This window comes from Dipodomys merriami, unplaced genomic scaffold (assembly GCF_024711535.1).
Source record: "Dipodomys merriami isolate MVZ:Mamm:240054 unplaced genomic scaffold, mDipMer1.0.p SCAF_2, whole genome shotgun sequence".
Lineage (NCBI taxonomy): Eukaryota > Metazoa > Chordata > Mammalia > Rodentia > Heteromyidae > Dipodomys > Dipodomys merriami.
The window spans coordinates 101,061,302-101,083,029 of NW_027203381.1; the positions used below are offsets into that span (position 1 = coordinate 101,061,302).

Here is a 21,728-nt window from a genome sequence, read left to right on the forward strand (position 1 = left end):
GCCTTAGCCTTCTCGTGTGAAGAGAACAGGAATACATGAACATACTCAACTAGAAATATTTATAATAACAAAATGTTTTATTTTGGGATCTCCCCAACGCTTAATGAGGTATTTTACCCCCACAATATCAAATAACAGTGCAATTAAGCAACATCTGGTTTTAAAAAGTTAGAAATAGATGAAATAAGAAGTACTATTTCTACACATTAACAAATCCGTTGAAATTGAGAGAACTACTACTTTTAAGTTTCTTCATTTCAATGGCTTCCTTTTATTAAGGCAAATATTTTTACAAAACCACAATAAAATAGATAAACACAGCATACAGTATAGGATTGGTGGTGTCAGCTCCTATTTCCTGTCCATCCCTGCCCATATATCAGAGTTACATGTCTGAGAATTCTAATAATAAAGATAATGTAGGTTCTGGATGAGAGCTGTAACATCGCCTGAACCCCATCACTCAAAATCTTTGAAGCTCCTGAATCTACTACACTGACAATTTCTTCTGTCTTGAAGTTTAGCTGTCCAGTTGAGTTGTATGTTTCTTCTTGAAATCTGATTCTAATTCCCTATGCATTTTTCCTGATCTGCCATACAAAGATATATAGTTTCTTTGTGCTGAAACTTGCTCATTTTTTAAAATCTATATTTTTATACTTACAAAGGGGTTATAGTTACATGCGCAAGGTAATGAGTACATTGGCTATAGAGCATTGTTACCCCCTCCTTTGTTTTTCCCCTTCCATTCCTTCCCTCTCCACCTCCCCAACTTCTCCCTTGCGCCTTTCCCTCTACCCCCCGCCCCGTTCCTGAAGCTGTAAATTTTATTTTCCACATAGTGCCTTGTACATCTCATTGTTACAATGGGTCAACCTGTATCCTTGTTTCAGCATTTTATTATTTCCCTTCTCCTCCCCAAATCAGAAAAATGTATATACAAGATGCATGGCACTGGAATGAAATAGAGTGAAAACAGGGGTTATACCATGGGGGAAGAACATACAAAAGAAACAAAAAATGTCTTTCTTCATAGTAGAGCCTTACTTTTTTAGGACATGCCTTCTCCCTATAACATCGAGGTTTCTCTGGGAGACTATGTCTGTGATGCCTCCTTCTTCAGCCAAGCTTACCTTGTATTCTTGGATAATTCCATTCTGGTGGTCTGGAGGAGGAGGATCCCAGGAAACACTAATGCTTGTGCTATTTTGGCTTCCAACTGTCAACACAGTGACAGATTGTGGAGGGGCACTTGGGGCTGCAAAAGAAGGAATTGGAATAAATGCAAACTGCTGGTCTTTGTGGTATACATTCGTGCTGCCTACAGACAACGAATATAATGTCAAGACATATGAGATTCCAGTTACCAATAGTTCAAAATCTGCATATAATGTCCAATAGGGACAACATTCTAGAAACAGCACTTTAAATTCATTGCATAACTTTAAAGCAAATGCAACAGGCTAGGTAATGTACTCTCAATACATTTAACAATTAAATTTGAATGAATGTGTTTTGTATGCCTAGCACTCAGTTTCATGTCATTTTTAATTCTTAAAACAAGCTCAAGGGATAGAAATCACTGTTATCTCATTTTATATACAAGGTAACAAGCTACTGTAAGAGACTCATCAAAGCCAAAACGCAGGTCAGATTTGAAGCCAGATATGTTTAATTGTAGAATTTTATTATTCCAACTCTAACAGACTGTGTTTCTGGAAATCACACATGCACAAATATGCTTCCAATCAAACATATTCTTAGAGGATAAGCTCCACCATTGTATCAGACATTATCACCCAATGCTAGCATTATTGGCAGGTTTTTTTTGTAATGTTTTGTTTTCTGTTTACTAAATAAAAATAGAAACATAACAACAAAGAAAACATGGTTTTCTTTTATCCTGGGGGAAATAATTGACCATTATAAACTGGTCCATAATTTGAAATTAAAATTTATTTTATAGGGATGGACAAGAGGTCCTGCTAATAAAAATAAAAATAGGTTCATGTTGGGTCAAATGTGAAATGGGAATATTTTGATTTCCCACAATAACTCTTCCTTTATAGTTTTTCCTATAACTAATTATCACCATGCTGAGGGGAGATGAGTGAGAAATCATTCCTGATATTAAACTGCAGTCGGTACCATTCAGTGTACCTGAAAGCTAAGAAATACTCATTTTAAAGGAAAACTCTCTGTTCAAGGAACTTCTGAATTTAGCAAAAATTGAAAAAATATTTTCTTGATATTTTTTCTTAAATTCAAGATATTCTCATCTTGGAAGGGCTTTATGTAAAATTATCAATTTTTTCCCACAGCTCTACACAGTTTAACCCTTCAATAATATTCTAAGTACCCCTCCCCAATAGTTAAAAGTCTAGCTGATAATGGCTCCCATATTTGTTATGTCTGTGATGAATGTGTGACCACATTTACACTGAGATATAGGTTTCCAACCATCAAATGCCAAAACACTTTGCTCTTCACTAACAGTATGGCTCTAAACTATGGCACAATGACATAAATCTGACCTCTTGTCTCCCTGCCTTGTAGTTATTAAGTAGACTGCCCTGTAAAATAACATTTTTGAAACTGGCTTTTCATTGCCCTGGCTGCTGCCATTCTGAGAACACCAGGCCTGCTTCCTGACAGTTCAATTATTCCAGTGCTCAGTTTCATCCTACAAATGTGAACAAACACAAATCACTGCTCAATGTTCGCAGACATAGTCCAGCTTAGTTCCATTTGTTACCATCACCAGGCCACTGAACTTAGAGACAAATGTGAACCGAGCAGTGATAAATGTCTAATCTCAAGGAATAGTTGAACTTCAGTGAAAGCTAGTCAAACCTAACACTCTATGTTAGGAAAAGTACCTCTCATTAGTAATGCCAATTTGCAACATATGGTAAAATGTAATAGTGGGTAAAAAATTATTGTTAATTTTAGTGTTTTTCCCATTTTTTTCAGATATCCTAAAGTAGATTAATAGTGCATTTAAAAACCTGTATGTCTTTCCATGTATAAAGGGAGAATGTTGGAAGGGTGACACTGATCAAGATGCATTATATTCATAAACTGACACTGAATTAAAACTCTTTCATCTAAATATTTAAAGATAATGAAAAAAATGTGCAAATATTTTTCTGGATATCATATTATTGGCAATGTTTAAATGAAAATCTCTTAAGTCAAACAACTATCTACCTGTTAGTAAAACCAATATACATTTTCTTAAAGCTCTTTTGTAGATCATTTTAAATGAAATATATTTAGACAGAAGCTCTTAATAGGAAGTGTGCACACAAAATTGGTACAAAAAGCAGCACTGGAGACTGGTTTCATTTGCCATCTCACTTTTCAACTTTGACGGCAACAGTTAGTTTAAGGCTGAGTAAAGTAAATGGACTAGGTCATTTAGTTGGTCTTTAGCTTCAAGTCTATCATAGATTGGCATTAAAATAACGATAGGTAAAATAAAAAATCCAAATATGTGAAAATATGCAAGTAGCCTTCTAATCAAATTATGGGTCAGACTGGGAGTGCCTGTGTGTTTGGCTAGATTAGTCACCATGAAGTTCTTGTGGTCTTGGGTTTCCTACAGTCTGTCATTAGTGAAACAAAAATAACCTAAATCCATGCAAAATGTGGGGAAAATAATCATACAATTCAAGTGCACTATCACGAAATATTTAATAAAAAAATCCAATTTACACTCTCAGTTTTAGAGTTCCTAAATTCCTAGAATTTAGAAAGGAAATCAGTTCTTAGCTTGATGCATTCTTACTATTCTTTCAAGGAACAGGGAAATTAATTGATTTCACTGTCATGTTAAGTTTGATTTACGTTGGAAGTCTGAATAATAAAGTTTGTGTGGTAGTATATGCATATAATTGTGACTCTTGGGAGACAGAAAAGGAGGGTCATGCATTATAGGCCAACTTAGGTTGCATATAAAGTCTCTGGCTTATAAAATCAAAATTATAGAAGAGAAAGAAAGGAAAGAAGGAATGGAGTGGGGAGAGAGGAAGGTAGGAAGGAAGGAACAAAGGAAGGGAGGGAGAAGGGAGGGAGGTAAGAAGAAAGGGAAGGAGGGAGGAAGGAAGAGAGTGATCAAACTGACCTTCTTCAGTAGTTCGAACTGTTTTGGATTCACTATCCATTCCTTGGAACTCATTAAAATATGGTCGAACTTTAATTTCATAGGTCACACCCTTTTTGAGATTGACTAAAACAGCACTCCGTTCAGTAGGGACTTTGGCATCTAAATTCTGCCATGAAGTTGTAGCTTGCAGGCCTGAAGTCTGACGATACATCACTCGGTATCCTTGAATAAACTGAGGCTGACGATCCACCTGAAAATCAAACCAAAGAGATTAGAACCTGAAGATCAGCATGCCAGATATCATAATGGTTCAACTTTTCTTCTCCCATATCAGCCTTCAGAGCTCTCAGCATCGTCATCCAATTCAGTATAACTCTAAATGCTTGTAATAAACTTTTCCAATTCTCAATTCACATTGTCCATATGAGTATTTTTAAAATGAAGTGTGAACCAGCTCACTTTTGTATTTAAAATATTTTACAATATCTATACATATATTCAATTATCTCAGGTTGTATAGATTTGTACAAAGGGCTGTTAAGCCCAAGACAAGCTTTGTGTTTCCTCATTCGATTGATACTTCCTTCACTAAACAAATTATTTTTATGATTTTATACATCACACACCATTTGTCAGGGATTTCCACTCTCACCTCTTTCTATTCACTCACTGAAAATACTATTTTTTTCATCCCTACTTGTTAGTGCTAGAAACTTGGCTGAATTCAATAACCAAAATCAGTTGAGGGTACAGTCAACGTCTTGCCCTCAGATGTTTAGCATGCTGGTAGAATAGAGTTATGATTACAAATTAAGCAAAAGCAAATTTTTTGAGTAAAGTATGGCAGGAAGTAAGAAGGCCTATAGTGTAGAGGAGGCTGACTCCAGGAGAGGAGACTTTCCCTGAAGATGTCACAAGTTCTAGTCTATAATAAAAGAAGCATGTGACAGGGAGATAATAGAAGAGAATATATAAACTTCCCATGCCTGTACAAAGATAGGATAGGTTAAATTTATAGAGCTAAAATATCTGTTTTAAATGCATGAAAAATATTACTTCTAGGAACAATAGTAAGTAATGTTTTATTATTTTGCTAGCTTTTATCTACTTTAACAGCTTCACTGAACACATTATGACAACTTTCTTCTCTCTTTTAAAGTACAGCAGCTATTTTTCAATACCAATCTGATATTTTGAATTTGAAAATTCCTATCACAGAGAACTTTTTAAAGTATTTTTATTCACTTATGGTGTTTACATAAAAATCAAGCACATATAAATGCAAGACAAAAATGGACCATTTACTCTTTATATACTTACAGTACAAAATTAACAGGAAACCTACTACCTTTTCAACTTCAAACAAAAATTCTTATAATTTTTGAAAAGAATTTTAAACAGCTCTTAATGGCTGATGCTAGTTGTATAAATGCCTGATTTAAACATAAACTTTGACAGCACCATCTCCAATTAGTCATCTATATTGCAGTTTAACAGCCAGATCTTAAGAAAATTTATCCTTGACATATTTTACTGTTAAATCAAGTACAAGATTAGCAGGAAAGAAATAACTTCATTTCAGAAAGTGGCAGAAAAAGGGGAAGTTGAGAATGTGATAATGGAGATATTTATTGCCCACTTAACCATCTCCATCTTCTGATGGATACACTTATTTCCAATTTTTCTTTATTCCGTTGTCAACATTCTTTTGGGTACAAACATCTAACAAAATATGTTTGTGGGTATTGACTTCTAACATTGCTTATTTAGTTGTGGAATGTTTTATTGTTCAGGATAGGCAGCAAAGAAGATAAACGATTAGTAGTTTAAAATATTACCATTCAACAGGCCAAAATGTAGAACTTGAATTAAAATAAAGTGGAGCAAAGGATTATGTTTCTATGTTTGGAATAACCAAGCTGGTAAACTCCATAAAGTGTGTATAGGAGCCCCTGCATTCCTTTGTGTTGCTGTTTTCACCTTTCAAATGAGTCTGGACAAGTAAGAATTTCTTCACTCACCCAATAGCTTCCAAATCTCAAAAGATTTTCTGGAATTAGTACCTCATATGACATGACATCAAGAATAAGTGAGTCCAGGTCTAACATGAAGCTTTCTGTGCACAGGGCCACCATCTATTCTACCCTTCTGTACTTCCATACACTGACAATATTTATTTTGAAAACCAAAAGTTATTCCAACATTATAAAATAATGCTACCAAGAAGCAAACTATTAAATATATGAGGACCAGAAAGAGAGACACCTTTCATCAAAACTGTCAAAGTTCAAAAAAATCCTTGCAGTATATATTAGAACAACAGTGATCTTACATTTTATAAACTTGTCCACATTTGGTTTAAGTGAATTTATCTGCTGAAAGAAAGACATAACTCACAATAATAGCTTGTTAATACTGAAAGAAGCAAGCTGTGTTTTTAAGGAGAACATTAAGCAGCTGTTTCCAGATGAAGAGAGTCTGTAAATCAGGACAAATTGGTTTTATCCATGTTTGGTTTTCATTAATTAAGTGTTTTGGAGACTTTATGAAGCTAGTGTTTACTACACAACATTGCCTTGCTCACTACAGCGGGCACTGCCATTAGCCTGAAATAGGACAATGGCCTGCTTAGTAATTTAGTGCTTTTACTTTGTGCAGTTGGGGTAGTTTTGTAGGGAACAATCTACAGTTACAGGTAGAAACAAAAAATAAAAATGCTGACCATTCCCTTAAATAAATAGGTGGACTTTTATTGTGCATATACATTCAATACCACTCCCTATTGTAGGGCCTTGGGACAGATGATCTTTTTTCAAGTTGCATCATACACTTTTGGGTAGTTTTATTGATGCTCTGGTCATAAAAAAAGATGTTTGTTCAGAGGAGATTTTAATCAGTCTACCACAAATTTGTGGGGTCCTATGAATTAAAAAGATGGTAGTTTGTGAGCCTGAAAGAAAAAAAATAGCTATGATTGAATAGCTATGGAAAGTGCTTTAGATGTTCAGTATAAGACCTGAGTTTGAATGACAGCACAGTCTCTAACATTCTGAACAGCTCAAGAGTACACACACTGAGAAATGACTACTGAAGCCAACACACATAGAGCGCTAGAGCTGTTTGTTGAAAAAGGTACTTTATAAAGAAGGGGAGGCGGGAGGCATAGGTATAGCTAGCTTTTAGTGTTTTGATTGAATTCTTTGAGATTGTCAGTAATTATCTTTTCAATGTAAAGAACTACACAAAAACCAAAACCTCCATGGTAGGCAGAAAATTTGAAGTGAATTTGCTTTGCTCCTGACTGATTTGCTTTTAATACAGTTCTGAAAGTTGAATTTGAAGAAAAAATATTCTCCAGTGACACCGGCATAATGCTTAAGCAGCAGAGGTCTGTGATTCTTTTTGTCTTTGAACAAAACCAACAAAAATACCCTTACTACTCACTTCCCCAAAAGTGATTTTTTAATGATCTCTACTAGATAATAACTATTTTCTTATTAGCTTTGCTTGCATTCATTATTACAGTAATTAGGTTTAGGAAATGGAGCTTGTTAACTACTACTGCTTTAACATCAGCCTGTGATGAGGAGTGTGTTTCTCCTCCCTTGTCCATTTAGCAAGCTGAAATTATTACACAAAATAGTCACAACTTCTTTGGCAATAGATTTACCTTCAGTCTGACATTTTTCACTGGACTTACTTTCCTTAAAGAAGGTACAGTGATGTATCTCATTTATGACTCTAAACTACCTGAACTAACACCTGTGATATGGGTTGAAGGATTGAATTACTTATATTTTCAAACAAAATAAGTGTACAACCAACTTAATGAACAGTTATTGAAGTTATTGAAGACATGCCACAGTAGAAACAGACATAAAAGTAATAGAGTCTGGACATCACCGTCTTTGAAGGTGATGGATTCACAAACTTGTAATAAGTACCTGTTTTCCTAAAGGAACTTCAAGTATACTGCCATATAATTCTGATCTAATTTTACAAATTCTTAAACTCAGTGTGTCCTAAAGTGACTAACTATATTGACAAACATGCTACTTTACAAACTCTTAAACTCAGTGTGTGCTAAAGTGACTAACTATATTGACAAACATGCTACTTTAATTCTTACCCTCACTGAGAAGCAAGTTGAAAGAAGCCCTCTCAAACTACCAATATGTTTTCAATTGAGAATGAGGGAAAATATCCCCTGAAAAAATATGCTACTTTTTGTTGGGTAGTTTTGTAGATAAAGATACCAAAAGAAACATGGGATATATGCCCCTTATTGTTACATGGAATAATGATGAGAGTACCATCTTCCCATCATGCGAACACAGCAACAGAAATTATTATATGATAAACATCAAATAAGTTTATTCAAAACCTATCAAAATGGAAGTAGCAATATTATAATCTTAAATAATCATAATTCATTTTTGTGTGCTCATTCTGTGCTATCCCTGAGATTTTTTTCAAGGATGGTGCTATACTCCTTGAGCTATAGGTCCACTTTTGGCTTTTTGGTGGTTAATTGGATATAAAAGGCTCATGGATTTGAACCCTCACATAGGCTGGTTTTGAACCATAATCCTTGGATCACATCCTATTGAGTAGCTAGGATTACAGGTGTGACTCACCACCATCTCGCTTTTAAAAAAAATTTTAGTCATAGTTGTAAAGGATTATCCAAGGTTATATTTATAAGCCAGAAAATAGACTGAAAAATGACAGAAAATAACCCCTGTTTTCACTGTATTTGATGTTGGTATAATTTGGGGAGGGGAAGGGAAAAAACAAATTGTTTAAATAGGGGTATATGTGGACCCATTGCAACGAAATGTACAAGACAATATGTCAAAAAATGAACTTTACAACTTTGGGGGCAGGCAGAGTGGTGATGGGAGGGCAGGGATGGTAAAGGGAAACAAAAGAGGAGGCAAAAATGCTTGATAAGAAATGTACTCCTTACCTTGCTCATGTAATTGTAACCCTTCTATACGGTATTTTCACAATAAAAACTTAATAATAATAATAATAATAAAGACTAAAAGCCTGCTATATCACTAATTTTGCAAAAAAAAAAAGAGTGTCAAAGACTTTCCTGCCAGGGATGGCTTTCACTTTTATCCTCAGGTCTCAACCTCGTAAGTGCCAGAGTCACTAATTCCTGGCTTATATGTGATGTTTTTTACATATGTTTCAGCTAATAGAATATAAAGGTGGTTGCTTTAAATTCAGAAAAATACTCAGATATAAACTTTTTTGTGTTTCTAATAACACCATCAAGAAACTAAAAACAAAACACAGACTGGAAACATTTGCAAATCATAAATCTGACAAATGACATATTCTGAATACGTAATTACTCCTTTAAAGTCTGTAATAAAGAGACAAATAACTTGAAAATGGACCAAGAATTTGAATGTGATTTTCTGAATGAAAAATACAAATGGCTAAAAATACATGAAAAGATGGACTATATTATTATTCATTAATCAAATATAAGTCACACCTACAATGAAATTGAAATCCTAGTAAACATCTACTAAAATGCCTTTAACCAGAGAAAAACAGAGTAAGTGTTCACGAAGATGGAAAGAACTCAGAAGGATTTGGAAGAAGGCGAAACACCAAAACAAACAGCGCTGACTAAAATACAAACAGTATGATCACATAGATAAATATTCTAGCAGTTCATCCATGTTTGTGAAGCCTGGATTTACTATATTACTCAACAATCTATAGGTATATGGTAAGACAAATGAATCTTACATATTCACACAAAAATGAGAAAAAATGTTTATTGCAACTTAATAACCAAAATTTGAACCAATCCAAGGACTATCAATTGCAGAAAGGGTAAATAAAATGTGATATAGCTGAAGAACAGAATGTTATTGGAGAAGGGCATGAACAGAATGAAATAATTATGTACCATAAAGAACAAAGACAGGTACTACAACATGGATGACCCTCAAAAACATTACATTGGGTAAAAAGAAACCAGAAACAAAAAAAATGATATAGTATATGAATTTATACATATGAAACATTAAGTCAATCTATAGAGATCGAAAATATATTAGTGGTTCCATAGAACTAAGGTAGAGGAGAAAGATGAGTGACTGTTAATTATTTATTTGGCCTTGTTTATTTGCATTTTTTGTTTTGTTTTCCTTAAAAAAATCTAATATAGACTTTGTTACTACATGCGAAGCTGTATATAAAGCTTAATTCAATCTTTGGAAACTTACAGTCCACGTGACTTGGACATTCGTGGGGGTCAGGACAACGGGAGTGTGAAGACGAACAATGACATCCCCCAGTTCCTTCTGTACTTGTCTGTGATCCACTCCTTGCGCCGGTGGGCTGATATCTGCAGTAAGAGAAGACAACCACTCCCCGTTTTAAAAACACATGCTAAAATTGAAGTTCATTTCTATAAAAGCCAACATAATATATTTAGAGCTCACTACAGAGGAAAAATTAAAACTTTTCTTACAAGAAGTTTTGAGTTAAGGATAGGGATGAATGAATGTTCTAAAGGGTGACTGATTATTAAACACTAGGCACATAAATGGAAATTGCACATTGTAATTCCTGGATACAACCATTTAAAAATAATTAAAAAAACAAATAAAAGGTTTAACACATTTCATATATATTTACGAATATATGTATATATGTGTTTATACATATATTTGTATGTAATATAAATAATCATAGTTTGAGAGACAGTATTTATCTTCATTAAAATACACTAAAAAACCTGTTTACAATCCCTCATTTTTCAAGTACAGAGATACATGGTCATGGAAGATCATTAGATTTTCTATTTAGAAAGACTAAGCTATCTGTGCCAATGATAAATGATAGGCATTTAAATCCACCAGACTAGTATGTATATATGGTGACACATTAACGATCTCAACTTGTCAGGCACATCTGAAAGTTTGTTTGAATCCCATATCATATCAACTGGCTGTGTTTTCCTATACTCTGACCTCTTTCAGGGCAAGAAGAAAATTGAGAAACTGAGGAGGTGATTTATGTCATCAAAAACAAACAGGATAGGAACAGAAAATTACAAAACTGGAAAACTTAGACTACTGATAAAATGCTCCAAAGTAATAGATTTGGAAGAAGCTTCCAATATCTGAAAAAGATGTTCTACAGCTGCATTGGGGAAGGAAGGAGATATATTCTTTGTGAAGCAAAAAAAAAAAAAAAAAAAGATGAATTGTAGGCGTTTAAGTCCATTATTTAATGGCATTTCATACATCATCAAACTGACTGTTTTTTAAGCTGGTATGTTTCAAGGTTACAGTGATTATTTTCTGCAAACCACTTAATTTAAGGAATGAAGTTTAACTTAACATGATTTACTTTCTTAATCTGTCCTCTTATTTTTCTCTTGTCAAAATGCAACATTCTTGCAAAAGAATTTTTAAGTTCCTATGGTAATTCACTATGGTACACTAACTTTAATTAGAACATAAAAATTGGGAGCATACTTTAGAGGTATATTTTTCATTTCAAGGCTGATATAAACAGCAAAGTAAATTATTGGTTGATTGAGAAAAAATTGTTCCATTATATGAAAGATATTCATCTTTGTTGATAGGTATATAATCTACTATGATGTTGATGTATAGCTATTTGCTATTCTTAATGAAATAAAGAATTTCTAGATTCTATGGTATTCACTACCTTTGAAAATGAGAGCTAATAAAACAAAGTGTACTTTGGAAATGAAAATGATGTTGACGTTTAGACTGAATGCATGAGCCTTTCCTATTAGGTATCTGTAGGAGAACATGTCTTTTGCTTTGTATAGTCTCTCAAGTGGAACAAGCCAGTTCACAAGCAGTTTTTCATTAATCTCTTTTTGACCTTTTCACTGGGAGTTATTTTATGAGTTGAGATTTAGTGACTGTAGTTATTGAATGATCAGGGCAAGCTGTCTTACCAACTCTACCTTACCTTATAGCCATGTACAAAAACTAACACAGCCACATAGGTAAAAATAATCTAGGCACTATAATTTCTTGATTTCAAATTGTATACCTCTTCTATGTCACATTTAATAATTTAATTTATTCACTAAATTCAAAGACACTAAAAGCAATTGGATCTAAAATATAAGGCTTTCCAAGTCTTTGTTGTGTTTTTGTTTGTTTGTTTTGTTGTGTTTTCCTCTCTCTGGAGACAGGATCTTCACTTACAGGTCTTTTATCATCATGGAAAATTAATCACATTACTTCTTCAAGAACAATAACCATGTGGAATTGCTTTGTCTCTAGACTGTCATCATGTTAGCAACATTACAGTCATGTGGTGATTTTATTTCATTGTTTCCTTAAAGCCTCCATTCTCTATTAAAATGGCAATGGTAGTTACTACCACTGAACTACTGTAATTATAATAAGATTTTTATGGTTATACAGTGCTTTTCTAACATGGAATACTACTTTGAATTATATCTTGTTTAACATCTTAGCAAAGAAACAATCCTTTCTCAAGAACTCTGCAGCAATTAAGTTGTATGAACAACAAAGGCTCCATTTTCTATTGAATTGATTCCCCTCACCTAATACTAGGAAGATAAACTATACTGAAACAGCCTACTTTAAATCTCAGCCCTCAGTAACTTCTCAGTAAGAGGAGACAGGTTATTAAAAATGGGATGGGGAAGTTTTCCATTCTGAAGTTAACTATATTTTAATGTTATGGGGAATTATATCTTAGTCAAAAGCATTCACTGACTCAGGAAGAAACTGAATTTACTGTTTCCTGAAAGAGGTTACTCCTTCAAACAGCTGATTAAATAAAAGCTAGTACTGGTAATTCTTAAACTTGACCACCTGGAGGGTATACAAGCATATACACAGGGCTCTGGCTGAGGATCTATTCACTTGGACCCTGGACATCTGAGTTCTTGTTTTCAGGGACATAGACATTCATTTCACTTTGAGCTGCACTGCACAATAAAAGTAGGCTTTGTGAAGGTCATACTTTTGTCTATCCATTACAGAACTGCTTTTTGCTTTTGTATAACCCACACAAAGAAGAATAAATATTTTAACACCATTGTAAACACAATGAAGTTCTAACTTAGTTAATTTGTTTTTAGTATTCAGGTGCTTCCAAATAGTGTGCCTTCTTTTAATTGCATAAACCAAGCAACATCCAGCAGGAGGACACAGCTTAACAAGATGAACAGCAAACATTCTTCCCCATCACTGAATAAAGTCCTGTGAATCAGCACAGAAAAATCAAGGTACATTGCTTTAGAAACATGAACATCTTCTAAAATGAATGTCTGGTGCTCTAGGACCAGTTAGGTTTAGATATAGTGATATTACCTTGCGTGCGCACAGGATCTGACATTGGGCTTGGGTCACTGAGACCTTGGGAGTTGATTGCTCTGACCATGAACAAATAGATGGTATTGGGCCGTAGTCCTCTCACAGTATATAAGGTAGTCTTTACATGGTTGGCCACTGTCTGCCAGCTGTTGCTCACTGATTGGCTGAAACATGAAGAGAGAGTTCATTTAGCGACCCATCATGAAACTGTTGGAAATGGAATTGGGTATCAATGACAAAAGATAATGGCTGAAAAATAAACACAGACACACACACACAGCACTTGAAGTGTTCAGCCCAATAAATGAAACTTTGAATGATTTCAGTTGATTCAACAACAAAGCCGAGCCCACCTAACGGAAGTGCCATGCACAACAAAATTAAACTCAGCACAGGAGATGTGACAGCCCTTTGCTAAATGCACAGCAGCCACTAAATGAATACCTGTAAAAGGAACAGAGGCCAAGATCACAACATCAAATTTATACAATAAATATGGTCCTCATAAATGCATACATATATATATATATACCTTGAAAAGAATTAACCTGCAGAAAGAATAAATGGGCTACAGAGAAAATTATGCCAATACATTTTCCTGTTACAAGGTGTGTTTTCTTTTGTATCAACTCCACATGCAATATTATAACAGAGCCTTCTAAAACTACATATCTGTAAAAGAAGAAAGGAAGCATGTAATGAATAATTTCCCTTGCTTACAGTTTTAATAAAATTTACATTGCACAGTACTGTGATTTCTCATCTCAAAATGGCAAAATGCTGCTGAATTCACATGTGGGGATCCCTGTACAGCCAGTTACAGATGAATGACATTTTATAAGACTTGATCTAAGGGCAAATACTATTTTTGCTGAGATTGCGGAGAAAAATGTCGATTTTTAAGGCTGTCAACTTGAAGGGACATCCTGAAGCATGGAAACATAAAAATACTTTAACATACTATAATACGCAAATGCCACAGCTGGAAAACTGTGTTTCTATCATTACCATAAATACAGATTAGAATGGTATAAAAGCAAACTGCTCATTTTATTATTATGCACAAAAGACAGTGGTTGTACTTCAGACTTGATATCAGTTAGGCAGAAGCACAATGAAACTTTGTGTGAAAATATTGAGAATATTTTACAATTTTTCTATATTTAAGTCAAATAAAGCAACTGTAACTTCTAAATCTTTAAATTGATGACAACTGTGGAAATAAATTTTCCTTTCATCTGCTAGACTATATGAAATTGGTTTCTAAACTGTGTTTTTCAGTTTTATTGCAGAAATAAAAATAAATAACTGTATTCATGCATATAGATAAAATAATGTAATCATTTAAAGTTCTGATCTAATTATTAAGGATATATATTCCAAAGTCTCATGCTTCAATAAACATTGAATAGTTTAAAAAAATATCTGTGCAGTATTTTAAAAAAATCTGTGCTTAGTTACTATATTTTCTGTCTAGTTTTCTAAAGCCCACATTCTTAGTTAAATGCACACAATTGCTAAAAAGGCACAGAAATAAACTACTATGTCATGGACTGGATTCTATACACCTGGCATGCATAATGCATAATCTTATAATTAAGTTACAAATGAAAAAATAAAAACTGCTTCCGAATGAGGTTAGCTATAAAGAATAAATTCTTTAAGATGTATAGGTAAAACTTGACCTTAACATAAGCAGGCAAGCTTAGGTGACATTTAGGAAGTAGAACTAAAGCAAAAATCCCAGAATAGAAAATAAGCATACCTGAAAGCCTCAATGATATATGCACTTGCAGGAAGAGCTCCGGGGGTACCTGCTTGCCACGACAAGGTGACACTGTTCTTAGTCACATCCGTGACTTGTGGTTTAGATGGTGGACCTGGCAGGTCATTTAAATCATAACTTTTACTGATTGTTGCTCCAGATTCTATAGAGGATAGACAGAAAAAACTTAATTCCCAATTGCATAAGCCAACAGTGATCTTTCAAAGAAGAAAGACCAAATATATAAAGTTCCACAAAAGCAACAACTAGTACAACAATGAAAAACTGCCAGTGAGCTGATCTTTCTAGTTTGCAACTGTAATACCAATTCCTTGGGGAGGAGAAACAAGAGGATCATTGTTTGAGGCCAGCATGAGCATGTGACAGTGACACATTAAGTCAAAAACAAGTACATATCTCAAAAGCAAGTTAATTTTGGTGTTACACATGTTATGTTCCCAACTACTCAAATGTCAGGGATAAAGCAATTTGAGGTTTGAGACCAGCCCAGGCAAAAATAACCCAGGAACCTATTAGCAAACTAACTAGGGTTATGACCAATAGTAAGACCACTTGCATATCAAGCCCAGAACCCTCAGCTCAATCCTCAGATCCACAAAAGTAAATAAATACATACATACATAGATGCATACATACATATATATATAAATATGTACTTATATATATACACATACGGTGGCTTTGAATGTGAAGACTAAGATTAAAGTTCAATAACTAAACTTTGATCTCACCTTAAGTTGTTATTTAGTAATAAGTTATGTGTTTAGGATTTTGGCTGAAAAGAAAGGTAAGTAAAAAAATAAATCTCACCTGTCACATCCAACACTGCACTCCAGGAGGTTTCTCCACTTGAACTTGTAGCCACACAAGTGTAAGTGCCAGTATCAGAAATCTGACATGAAGAGGAGAGAATTTGACATTCACCACTAATTGTACATTGATTGATTACTCAATATTTACCAAATGATTTAATCTCTTTTAAAATGAGCTGCATCATTTGTCCATATCATATGTTAGTCAGTCATATGTATGTGCACAAAAATATTAAAATAAATTAAATTTTTGTTATAATGCTCAGATTTAAAAATTATGTTTTTTCTTTTTATTTTGTGTGTTGGTACTAGGGCTTGATCTCAGGGCCTCATGCACTTGCTTAACTCTTTTCTTAACACCTGACCCACATCTCAACTTCTGGCTTTTAGATGGTTAATTGGAGATAACAGTCTCATGGGCTTTTCTGCTCAAGCTGGCTTTGAACCTTGATCCTCAGATCTCAGCCTCCTTATTAACTAGGATTATAGGAATGTGGGACTAGCACCCAGCTTTACAAAAATTCTATTTTTACAACTAAATGTTGTTTTTAGAAATAAATGATATGTATCTTTTTCATTCTTGTTCTGTGATAACACTCAAGTCTTAACAATTATAGGGCAAGGCTTAAATGTGTCAGAGTCAGATATAGACAGAAAAGGAATTATTCAGATTCCTATATGCTTGAAGAACATCAGAAATGCAAAGCAATCATCTCAAATAAACTGAATTTCAATAGACAAAAATGTACCCAAGACTAAATAAGGAAATAATAAAAGGGTGCATTTTTTCAGACATGGAGAAAAATGCAAAATAGTTAATTCTAAAAAATGAAAAAGTATATGTAGAACAGCAGTAAAAAGTAAATTATCATTAAAAAACAAACAAATGGCTATATGTCAATTGACCATGCTTGTAATTTTAGCTATTCAGGAGGCTGAGAACTGAAGGATCATGAATCAAACACAACCAAAACAAAATTATTTGAGACTCTATCTTCTATGGACTAGCAAAAAGTTTGGCTGGAGGTTTAACCCAACTGTTAGGTCACCAGTTATGCATAAGTAAGCTGAATGACCCAAAGCCTTGACTTCAAGCCCTGACAAGTCAAAAAATCCATATCACTTGTCAGCTTTGAACATACTTTTTGTTTCTATCTTTACCTACTTTTACTCTTCTTATCATTGCAATCATACCATGCAATCCTTCCTCTTCTATCAAAGAAACAAACAAAACAAACATGACTATGAAGTTAATTTAAACTAGATCTGAAAGGGACATAAAGGAAATCTAATATATAATTCTTTTTAAAGCACATTTAAAAATGTAATTTCAATCTGGGTGTCAGAGACTCGTGCCTGTAATCCTAGTTACTAAGAGGCTGACATCTGAGTATGGTTTGAATCCAGTTTAGTCAGAAAAGTCCCTAATACTCCTGTCTTTAATTAAACAGGAGAAAGTTGGAAGTGAAGCTATGGCTCACATGTTAGAGCAGCAGCCTTGAACAAAAACACTCAGGGATAGTGATAAAGATGGGTCTGGTTGTTAGTGAATTCTGGGAGTTTGTGGAATATTTTATCAGGTTTAAAATGAATGCATCCTGAAGAGTGAAGCTTTCAAAACTGCTTCTTGGATCAATAATTAGTGCATGGTTATGACTGTCATCCCACCATTTTAATTAATTTTAAATGTCATTATGTATATTAACTTAAGTTTCAACTGCTCTGGCATGTCCTTTTGCTAGGTTAAGATTGTCTTCCATAATACAGAGGGATAATGGGAATCTCCATGGTGGAATGTCCTCTTTTCAAATGTGGCTGAGAGCACATGAGAGTCATTAGATATCTTTGCATTATAGAAGCCTCACTCACAACCTAAATATAATGAGCAGAGGTTGGTCTTTGATGGGATGTTCATTTGAATAAGGACTGTGAAAGAGTAAAAAAAAATTAAATTTTATTATCGCTGTTGAACTAAAATGTAGCACTTGTTATTCCATACTAGTGCTAAAAGAGGAGTGTGTAGGTAATACTTCTTAACTGCATCTCCTTGTCACTGTGAGAAGAACCAGCCTGACATTAGCTGTGGTAGGTAGCTTTTAATGAGTGCTGGAATATTTTACTTCTCAAAAGATACAGATTTGGTTACCAATTAGCTGGACTATGAGAACACAATATTCATCATGCATTTTTTTCTCTTGCATTAAATACTGAAAGAAAATATGAGATAAAAAGGCACATGGCCTACCACAAACCTCTTGCAACAAGACTATAAATCCATTTTAAAGTCACTTATCTTGAAGAAAAAGAACACTCTGCTAACATTGGGAACTGACAAATGTAATTCCAAAAAACTAGATAGCATTGCTGAATCTCACTGTCCTGTCACCACCATCATCATCACCATGTTCTTCTTCATTACTTTAAATAATGTCTCTTCTGGTCAGAAAAACAGATCAGGGTGCTTGGACACACTGTCCCCTCCTTCTCTCTTTGTGTACTTGACTGCAGAGCAGTTCTCAGATATAGGCATCACAGAGAGGCTTCTCTGAAGCCTATCACAAAGCTCAACATTTGAGATGATCAGGAATCCACCTTTAATTATTGTTGCAAACACTGCAAGGTTTCTCAATTACACAAGCATACCCTTTGACTGAGCAGTAGAATGAAAATGCACTAACCTCCATGGCCCAAAGTCAGTCATGGCTCAGAGAGAGAAAAGTTAAAGTGTTTGTACAAAGATAGTTAGCATAACTTTTTCTATAACTTCCACTTTTCTCAGAAAAACTTAGCCATTAATTTGCAATCAAAAATAACAAGGTCCATATTAATTTATTTTCTTAACTGAACTTGGTGGCAGTTTCCACTCAGAGGAATGATTATTAATTATTTTTTAAATATAGATATTACTTAAATATATTGTTTCACAAAGAATCAGCCTTTTCCATGGAGTACATATTTGTATGATAAGTTGATAAATAACTAGAAATACATTTAAATATATTTTCTGGAAAAGGGGAATACTCCATGTTAGAAGATATGTATATCAACATATTTTTATCTTCTTCTCTGGCTTCTGAGTGAAATGCAGAAACATTGCTTTGAATAAATCTTAGTTTCCAATGTCCACCTCACGGTCAGAATCTACTAACTGATTTACTGAAGTGTTTTTGAGCAGTTTTTCCTCATATATTATTGCATCAGCTATCTCAGTTCTGACACTGATCATCAATCTTGTGAATACTATATTTACTCTGTCCTTTAGTGTGGCATTTGCTGCATAAAATAGGTGGGGGTAGATTTAATATACCTGGATGCATAAGTAAAAGATATGGATAGAGAATAGGCAATTTACTTCCATATACAGCATCTATCTGGCTTTTACACCATGTGTAATCCTACAACTACTTAATAAAGTATAGATGGCAACTTTTGACTTGCTTCTTTCTGGGCCAATAGATTATCCAAGATTTTTTTTTTGGGGTCCAGTCATGGGGCCTGAACTCTGGGCCTGGGCGCTGTCCATCAGCTCTTCAGCTCAAGGATAGGGCTCTAACACTTGAGTAACAGCACCACTTCCGGCTTTTTTTTTTTTTTTTTGCTTATGTGGTGCTGAGGAATTGAACCCAGGGCCTCATGCATGCAAAGCAAGCGCTCTACCACTGAGCCACCTTCCCAGCCCCATTCTCCAAGATTTCTAGATATTTTATGAACTTTGAGGAAGTAAGCAGACCTATCAGAAGATCCACATTGTAAGGGACTAAAAGCAGCCATTAGCCAAGAGCAGGTAGGAAGCTGAGGTGGTGAAAGTCTATGCTAACAATAATCATGTTGCTTTTAAGAAATTCAATTTTCCATCACTATGCAGATGAAAACACAGGCCACATTCATATAGGTTCACAGCTTCCCCATGAGTCTCTAAAGACCTCAGTGATTCATGATCAAGCTTTTAACTTTCAGAAACTGTTGTAGAGTACCATGCATTACTTTATGAACCTCCTTAACTTTGTTTGTACTGCTGGATCATAACAGAAACTAATACACTAGTCAGAAGCAGGCATTTTATTTTGGGGTAACACTGAGGCAGATACAACTTATTTGAATTTCCAGGAATTATTCCGTATCAAATAAGTGTGAGTTAAAAGCTCATCAATGACTTATTTTCAGGTAAGAAATGAAATAGAAAATCCATAGAAATGATCCTAAGATCTGAAATTTTCCTAGAACAAGCCAACCTTCTTTCTGTGAACTCAGTCTCACCCCTTTACAATTTCAATAAAATTCTTTGGCCAAACAAATATATCTATATAGTTCTACAATTTTTCTTTATCAGTGATAGTAAAGTCAGAATCAATTGTCACTTTCAAATAATTGTTAATATCCTTTATTTTTATTACTTTTATGTGCTTCATATTTCTAGTTTCATTGATTGTATACACGCAAGACAAGAGACAGAAGATTTGAAAAATTTTAAGTCTGTTAGGAGTTTCTGAGTAACATAAGGACAATGCCTTTTTTTCTAATTTCAATTAATCACTTTTATAGTAAAGAATATGAAATGTGTAGAAATTATGCTGAGATGTAATATTTTAAGTTCACCACACAGCTTTCCCTTATAGTAGTACTTATGTTAAGACAAAAGCCAAGTATTACCTACCCGTAAATTCTTAATCTGCAGCGTTCCTTGCTCTTGGATGGATGCTCTTGGATCTCTACCCAGAAAAGTAAATCCTTCCTTTAACCAACTAATTACAGGAAGAGGATCACCAGTGGCTTTACATTTCAGTAAGGCTGTACCATCGACTCCTAGAGACTGGTTTACTGGGCCTTGAAGGATTATAGGTGGAGGTCTATCTGTCAGAACTAAAAGATACACATATATTCAGGATACTTTAACTTCTATGCATAAAGTGGTATTGCAATACCGACAATAAAAGTAATGTTCAATCTCCATAACTATGTAGTATTATTTGTACCTTCCTTTGCATAATTAATAAAAATTATATATTGCCTAGCTATACATACACACCTGTGTGTATGTATAAATAGGATAGTACACACATTTAATATAAATATATACATATACTCTACTAAGACCATATTATTATTGTTTATAACTTACTTTGAATGAACTGTAATTGAAACAATACTGGAATAAATTCTGATATTTTAGAAGAGCATTCTTTATCAGTATGCTTAATTATATTGAAATTAAAATGAAAATAGGAGTAGCCTAAAGCAGTCTTTTGTAAATGTTCATTTCATTACTCACATGCAGGTTTAAGAAAGCCCATGAAATATATATCTTTGCTTTTCTTATAAACATATACTTGAGATATAAATATATACATATATCAGCTGAAACATTTAACAATTTTTATTAGAGGATGTTAGTTGTAAGAAGAGGTTTTATTGTGACATATCCCTATATACATATGATGTATTTCCATCCAACAGACTCCTCTCTCCCTCTTCCTTGCCCTTTCCTTGCTTCATATTCAGCCTCTCCATTGGACTTTCCAGATCCTACGTTTATCTGCCCTTGAATAGACTTTCTTTTTACTCTATCTTTTTACCATACATTAATTGCAAAAAGGAGTTTCACCACAATAATTCATAAATAACTAAATTATAACTTACACATATATATTTGGACA

At 34.1% G+C, this 21,728-nt stretch overlaps 1 protein-coding gene across 13 annotated transcripts in view; it reads right to left on the reverse strand.

Annotated features, from left to right (window-relative positions):
- The window catches only part of Robo2 (roundabout guidance receptor 2), a 1,450,478-nt gene that overhangs the window by 73,989 nt on the left and 1,354,761 nt on the right, over positions 1–21,728 (reverse strand). For all 13 annotated transcript variants that reach the window (XM_070030464.1, XM_070030463.1, XM_070030462.1 and 10 more), the window contains 7 exons: positions 20,729–20,934; positions 16,073–16,154; positions 15,242–15,404; positions 13,474–13,640; positions 10,363–10,484; positions 4,127–4,358; positions 1,134–1,258 (listed from right to left, as the gene is read on the reverse strand). In XM_070030464.1, the coding sequence (XP_069886565.1) occupies positions 1,134–1,258; positions 4,127–4,358; positions 10,363–10,484; positions 13,474–13,640; positions 15,242–15,404; positions 16,073–16,154; positions 20,729–20,934 (1,097 nt within the window). The remainder of the gene's footprint in view (positions 1–1,133; positions 1,259–4,126; positions 4,359–10,362; positions 10,485–13,473; positions 13,641–15,241; positions 15,405–16,072; positions 16,155–20,728; positions 20,935–21,728) is intronic.